The sequence below is a fragment of the Tupaia chinensis genome, unplaced genomic scaffold (assembly GCF_000334495.1).
Source record: "Tupaia chinensis unplaced genomic scaffold, TupChi_1.0 Scaffold000161_1, whole genome shotgun sequence".
NCBI classification, from domain to species: Eukaryota; Metazoa; Chordata; class Mammalia; order Scandentia; family Tupaiidae; genus Tupaia; species Tupaia belangeri.
Genome location: NW_006159632.1, coordinates 1,077,628 through 1,085,053, shown reverse-complemented (window position 1 = coordinate 1,085,053; position 7,426 = coordinate 1,077,628). Strand labels below are relative to the sequence as shown.

The following is a 7,426-nucleotide window of genomic DNA, read 5'->3' as shown; positions in this document are numbered from 1 at the left end:
GGGGAGGCCCAGAACCTGGGCTTGGCCGTGGCAGGCGCTGTGAGCTGGGACTTGAGTCCCGCTGCCCCGCCGAGGACTCGGGCCAGCGAAGAGCACGAAGCTCACGCGATTTGGAGGCGCACTCCTGGTTGTGTAACATATTCTTTGGGCTGGCCCAGGAAAGCTCGTTTTCTGCTTGTGACGTGTCCTCGCGGCTCAGCACACGAGAGGCCTTGTCCTGCTGTTCCGCCTGGAAGGGCTTCTAGGACAGGGTGTGTGCCCGCCGGGCCCAGTTACACGGGCCGATGCACAGCACTGCCTCTCTCCGGCTGCGTCAGGCCCTGGCTCTTTGAGGTACAAATGCCAAGACAGAGCGCGAGGCTGCCTAGGGATTCGCCCCGGGACTGTCCTGGTGTGCTGCTTGGTTGAAAAGAGAGTGGAGGGGAGGCTTGCTTTGCGTCTGTCCAGCGCCCTGCGTGCCGGGTTGCTAGTGCTCCAGGGCTCCAGAAACAGCCCTCCCCTGAGGGCTGTGGCCGAGCACGGTGGCGGGGGGGGGGCGGGGCGCTGCTCCTGGCACTCACCCCGCTGTGCTCCGTGCTGAGCGTCCTTGTTGCCGTCCTCCCTGCCTGGTTTTCCCCGTGGGCCCTAATTCATGGAGACCAGAATCGGTGCTCAGAGGACGGGCTGACAAGTGTCTGCAGATTTTTGAGCAGACCAGCCTCATGTTGAGCACGACCGAGAGCTGGCATGCGGTCTGACTCGGGTGACTTTCACGGCCACGTCACCTGCAGTCCTGTTACTGACCTGACCCCCCAGCTGGTTTGCAGCGGACGTGTGCCCACCGTTAGCCGCCGTTCCGTTCCTGACGGCACTCAGCCTCTGAGGAAGGGTCGCACATTCCCGGCCGTGATGAGCAAAGCCCTGTGTGTGTGTGCTGACGTGGGAACCCCGAATTCTGCCCGGGGTCAGTAATGACAGGAAAGCTACCAGTGCCCCCACGGCCGTAGCCCCATGTCCCCACCCGGAGGCCGTCCTGTCAAACAGAGCTTTAGGGAAGGCCCTATCGTTTCTATGACAGCTGCTTTTACGTTTGGCCCAGACATATTTTTTCAGTCGCCAGAAGCATGCGTGCTTGCTAGAGACAGAAAGGGAGAGGGAGAGCACCCACAGCCACGCCCCGATACCTCCTCCGTTTCTCCGTCCTGTCGGGCCTGGGGCGCACACTCACGTGTGGCCGCTGTGGGATTCGAACTGCATCTGGCCACCTGGGATCCACTAGGCTACAGGGCCAGTCCTGGGCTCTGGCCTCAGAGTGCACTCAGCTCGTGGCTCCCAGTCCGGCGCTGTGGCCGTGTCGCAGCTCACCCCGTCTCTGCCTCTCCGTAGGACGACGAAGTGGTTCTGCAGAGCACGGCCGCCACCCACAAGGAGCAGCAGAAGCTGTGCCTGGCAGCGGAAGGCTTCGGCAACAGACTGTGCTTCCTGGAGCCGACGTCCAACTCCAAGGTGGGCCGCGCTGGTCGGGCGGCTGGGGCTCAGGGTGGTTGTGAGTGCTCTGCCCTCGCTGTGGAGCAGCAGGGTACAGACGCCGGGGGTGCAGGGCTTCCCTCACCTGCTGGGCAGAGCACAGGGGTGGCGATGTTGACAAGGGCCACCAAAGTCCTGGCCCATAATGGGGACGTTCCGGGGGAAAGTGAGCAGGTGGGTGAGGGACATAATTTCAGAACTCACATGGCCAGGAAGAGAGGCAGAGTCCGGGCTGGGCAGGACTGGGGCGGGACATGCCTTTTCACGGGGTGTTTAGGGAAGGCCTCGCAGCAGCGGCCTGTGAGCAGGACGGAGTGAACCTCTCAGACACCCGTAAGGAGGGCTGGCATGGGAGGACTTGCAGGACTTTCGAAGCAGCAGGGCTGCGAGGGAAATCGCCCATGATGGGAGATGAGGGCTTGCCAGGAGCAGGGCACGGACCTTCCCAGCCAAAGTGGGGAGTCATGGCTCCCTTCCAGTGGGGGCCCCCTGTGGAACTTTGCAGGGTCAGTGATGCTGTTTTCAAGGCCATTTGGCTCGTCCACGCATTGGAGGATGCAGGCAGCCAGGAGCAGGTGGGCAGCAGGAGGTGCCGCAGATGCCGGGCTGGGCGCGAAGGGAGCCTCTGACTGGGGGCAGTGGCTGGCGAGATGCAGGCAGGGGCTAAGCAGGTCGGGAGGACTTTGGACTGGCCCTCAGATCTGACTGCGGACGAGGGACGGGAAGAGGGGAAGGGGACTCAGGGCCAGAAGCGGCCCGAGTTGGTGAGCCACCCTCTGTAGGAGCTCACGCAGTGTTGCAGGAGGAGGGTGCAGCTGTGGCCACCGTGTCCCTGCCCAGAGGAGCTGGGCATGGCTCGGCGCCCAAAGGCCAATGCTTCCTGGGCCTGGCGGTGGCTGAGCAGGTGGTGGGGCTTCATGCTTGCACCAAGGTCTTCTGGCTTCAAACCTCTGGCTCCTTCTTCCTGCTACATGGACCCTCTTTGGTTACCCTGCAGGACAGTATTAAGCAGTGCATGTGTGTGACTTATGGTAGTCATGCCACTTCATGTCACCAGTGCCCCATTAGCCGTGGCAAAGTCGTTGTGCAGCCCAGCTCAGACTGACTTCAGTGTGACGAGCGTCTTTTGCCACCACCACATTGGGAAAGTTGTACTGGCCATGAAAACCCTCCCCTTGGAAACAGGCGAGCCTCTGGGCTGGCACCTTCTCGTGGTCTCAGGGGTTTGGTAGGACCAGAGCCAAGCAGACCACCCAGCTATGCAGCTTTTCATTTTCCACGCTGCGCCAAACACGGAGCTAGCTGGTGTCGTGAAAGCTGCCTTCCAGTGCCATGAGCATCCCCGTCCTGGGGCAGGCGTGACACGCAGGCATCGCGCCCTGAGATGCAGCGAGGCTCTAGCTGCAGCCGAGCCCAGGGACCGCAGACTGACCGCCGTCCTCCTCGTCTGCGATCTACCTGACCGTTTGTACTTGGGCAAGGCACTCAGGGTATTTGTTAAGCTTTGCGTTATGGAGTGAACTGAGTCCAGTGAGCGGCCAGAGCTGGTTGAAGTCCTGGCATGGCGGATGCCCTCTCTTCCCACCTCGGCTCACTGGCCAGCCCCGCAGAGGCCTTGCCACCCCTCCTGGTCCCAGGTAGACAGTGTCGCAGCCGGTACTGCTGCTTCCAACTGCGCTGGTGTGGGTGGAGGACGTGGACAGGCCCTGACAGCGGGATGGAAGGATTTGGGAGAGGGCTGAACAACAGGCAGAGTCTGCGAAGGACGCACGGGTCAGAGACGGCCCTGACCGAGGGGCGCCGGGCATGAACCTGCGGCTGTTTCTCAAGAGGAACAGGGCAGACGGGCGAGCCCTTCAAACCCGAGGAGATGGAGAGACGAAAACACGCGGGAAGTGCTGGGGCAGGAGGGACACCCCTTGTGGCTCCAGCAGAAGGCCAGAGGGACCTGGAGCCCTGGAGGCCGTCGAGCCCACAGCACAGGCCCCTGTGCCTACCGCTGGGATGGCAGAGACTCTGAGAGAGCCGAGTCTCAGAGGCGGGCAGCACCCGCTCATCGGGCAGTCAGACCAGGCTGCTTCGGAGGGAGGGAGAGAGGCAAATTGTCTCCAGACCTTTAACAAGCTGGCTCTCCACAAGAAGACAACGGAGCGAGGCACTTGAGGCCCCCAGGGGAGGGGACGCATGGAGGCTGCCAGCCGAGCCGGACTTCCGGAGCTGTGATCACAGACCAGGGACGTGGTCGGTCCCGGGGGTCCCCTGCCCCTGCCCCGCCCCAGCGATCCTGGAGCACGCATGAGCGTCACAGAGAGGTGTGCCTTTGAGCCTCACCGGTGTTCGTGGGGACCTGGCACAGACTGGCTGTGCTCTGCAGGACGTGGCTGTGGCTGGGAGGAGGGTGAAGACGTACGCTGCTAGTTATTTCGGTACTGCTCACAGAGGAAATGGGGGGCACGGAAGAGGGACTCGGGTGGGAAAGGTTGCAGGTGTGAGGGCCTGATGGGGGTGGGGCCGAGGGCGCTGCACCCTTCTCTGGTGTGTAGTGGACGTATCTGCGAGACACACGCACACATGTGTGTAACATGCTTAAAATAAAGGCAGATTTCCATTTTAAGTAAGCAGTCCTATTCAATAAAAAGATGTCTTTGAAGGTTTTTGTGGTGGGACGCATGTGCTTGCAGAAGAGAGACAGAGAGACAGAGGGGGAAGAGCAGCCCGCAGGAGTGATGGCCATGCCGCAGTCTTCCTTCTCCATCCTCTTCTGGGGTTTTCGGGCACACCTGCTTAGGCGCCTGGCATGATTTTTAGAATGCTGAGTCCAGGACTCAGACTGTGAGATGCCATAGCCTTAACCACCTGCTGGCTTCTAAAAACACATCTTTTATAAATATGAGCCTGAGGCCAAAATATCCTGATCATGTAAGTGCCTGGGAAGGGTCTTGACTTACCTGTTAATAACAGGAACTTAAGATTCTCATAGTAACAATGCCAAGTCCAGCTCTCCATGTCCTAAGATGAGGGGTAGACAGGGAGACGCCAGGAAGTGCAGGAACAGACAGACAGGCGGACGAGAGCAGGCGTCAGCCTCATTTCACAGTGTGGCTTAGAAGCCCTCTGAGGGCGACAAAGCCTCCTCTGCTACAGCTCACTTCTCACTGAAGACAAGCAGTGCCGGGCCCTTGTACCGGGAATGACTTTACAAGCAGACACCTCCGAAGCTGCAAGGAGCCGAGCAACACTAATAACTAGAGACACGCACACTTCCGCCAGGACATACCAGTGAACGGCTGCCCGTGGTCGGCCCGCTTGACCCTCTGGAGACGGGTCCAAAGGTGAGCCTCAAGGCAGAGCACTGCAGGTCACTGCGGTCGGCATCGCACGCTGTTTAAGGGGCACCGACCCTGCGCCGGGCCACAAAGGAAACCTCAGCAAATTTTAAGAACAGCCGTAGCACAAAATGGCTGTAAGAGAATAAATTCAAAATTAATTTATGCATTAATACATTTATGAGGATTACAGATTTGAAGTGCTATTTCTATATTCTTCGTGAGAATTTTCAAAACTCAAGTTGAGAGCCCAGCAAGTGATATGGTTAAAATGCTGGCTTCCCATGTGGCTGAGGACAGCTCAAGCCCTCGGCCTGGCGACTGGGAATGTATGCTGGGCACAGGTGTGTGCATGCCCAGGATCCTGAGAGAACAGAGGGGGGACTGCAGCATGGCCACTGCCCCGGAGGGTGACTTCTCACATTCGCTCTCTTGGTCTCTCTCTGGTGAGCACATGCACACTACTGCACAGATCTTAAAAAAAAAAAGGACCAAAAACCCCGTGTAAACTGAGTTGGAGAGTTATGTGAAGTTAATTACCTATTATATGGGAAAGAATATATGTTTGTTCAGGAACTTTTGTTCTTAAAACAGAAAAGATGTACTTGAACTTATTTATGTTGTTTTAACTAACATCCTTTAAAATTTGATTTGCTCTGGAAGACAGTAGGATGGACTCAAACAATGAAGACTCCCTTCTGAACAGGGCCTCGCCTTTCTGGGCAGAGTGTGTTCCTGAGGGCTGGTCCCTCCGTGATTCAGTACCCTGTCGGGCACCCCCTTCCCAAATCATCACTCCCCCATCGTCAGTGTTTCAGTGCAGCTGACGGAGGCTGTGGCCGACCAGCTAGGACCGTGGAAGTCACACTCCTGGTGTGGCCTTGCACCCACTCACCTGGGATCCCTGCAGGAATGGTGACATGTGCGATGAGGTGGGAGGCGCCCCAGTTGGCCAAGAGTTCCTCTGGTGAGACTTCGGGCATTCTAGACATCAAGAAGCTTGAACGACATCAAGAGCCAGTTCACAGCTGATCAATAATGAAAAGCAGGCATGTTTAATATAAATATAAGCAGATTTTAAGTATTATGCTTTTATTATTTCACTTCACTGATTTAAGAGACTACCTTTAGTAGCTTGGGTGGACCAGACTGGTCTGAGTTCCCTCACGGCTGAGAATGCAGAAGGAGGCCACCCAGGACTGGCTGAGCAGTGGCTGGGGACAGGCGTGGCAGGTGGTGCCCCGCTGGGGCTGAGTGACTGCACTTCCGCTCACAGCAGTGGGGCTTTCTGGTGACCAACCATGCTCACGGCGGACCCTGTCCCCAGACGCTCTGTGCTGAGTCTCGTCTGCTCAGATAACTTAAACTCACAACAGTAAGCACCTTCAAGATCATTCAGCATCGACTGAGTCGCAGGAAAAGTCATGACGCATTTCTGTATAGAAAAGTATGTTATGCCTTTTCCGACAACCCAAGTGTTCTGTGCTAAATTAAACCCCAAGTTCTGCTAGATTATCACCTAAAATAGCGGTAATTTTTAAGCGTTTGTGAGTGGTTATTATAGACATTTGAGGTTGGAAAGAGCTGAAAACCGGAAGGTCTTAGCGTGACAGCACGGCCATCCCATGGAGCACAGGGTTCCGAGTAGCAGCCGGAGGAGCCAGTGGTCAGCGTTGCTCCTTTCAGAAATGGAGACTGAGGAAAGTGTTCTCGTTCAATGATCTCACTGCTACAAACACAGTTTTCTGGTGTTCACTGTTGCGGACTCAGGGCGGAGGCGGTGGGAGGACCTTTCTGATCTGTTTCAGTCCGGCACTTGGCGGCCGCGTCTCCGTGGCCAGCCCGTCCGCAGTCCCTGTAAAGTAGTGTTGGTGCCTTTATCAGCTTCAAGAAAGGACGCTGGGCCTACAGGTGGAGGAAGGCAAGAGCCCCTCCTGTCCCTCCTGATTTCTGTGGCATCATTTTAATTAAGAGCATTTCTTCCCATAATGGAACATGATAGAGCAATATTTTATACTCAGTGACTTTTCATTTCAAGGGATTATTCACCAATGAATAATGCACTAGGATATCAATGATGCATAGTAGTTGTGACATTCCAGATGGCCTGCTCCTCTTATTCGAGGGAGAATTTTTGAATAATAAAAATGTCAGCATAAGATAGATGTGAGGTGGTGTAGGAAAGATCTGCCCCGAAAGCAAAGTTTATGTAAGATCTTAAGCAGCGGAATGTTTCTCCGCCTGCTTCCCCAGAAGTAACTGAGAGTAAAGCACAGTTACAAGAAGGTAAGTATGAGGGTTCTTGGCTTGTTCCCATCCCTTGTGACAGAAGAGAGACACAGGGAGGACGGTTACTAGGGGAGGACGTAGGTTACCAGTGGCCGTGTCTGTTTCTCAGAGCTCTTGCATTTCCGGTATTTATTTCTACTGCAAGAGGTGGGGCAGCAGACAGCACCCCGAGAGCGTGCACACGTGGGGCAGCAGACAGCGCCCCGAGAGCGTGCACACATGGGGCAGCAGACAGCGCCCCGAGAGCGTGCACACGTGGGGCAGCAGACAGCGCCCCGAGAGCGTGCGCACGTGGGGCAGCAGAC

General features: G+C 56.7%; 1 protein-coding gene and 1 long non-coding RNA gene across 2 annotated transcripts in view; one reads left to right on the top strand and one right to left on the bottom strand.

The window, feature by feature from the left end:
• Positions 1–7,426, top strand: part of LOC114007368 (ryanodine receptor 2-like) — an 84,052-nt gene that overhangs the window by 1,552 nt on the left and 75,074 nt on the right. The window contains exon 2 of the mRNA XM_027770854.1: positions 1,366–1,485. Within this exon, the coding sequence (XP_027626655.1) occupies positions 1,366–1,485 (120 nt within the window). The remainder of the gene's footprint in view (positions 1–1,365; positions 1,486–7,426) is intronic.
• On the bottom strand, positions 1,495–4,925 carry LOC102489321 (uncharacterized). Its single transcript, XR_334175.2, has 3 exons — positions 4,455–4,925; positions 1,711–2,497; positions 1,495–1,591 (listed from the first exon to the last, which is right to left on the bottom strand). It is a non-coding gene; the product is annotated as an uncharacterized LOC102489321 (long non-coding RNA).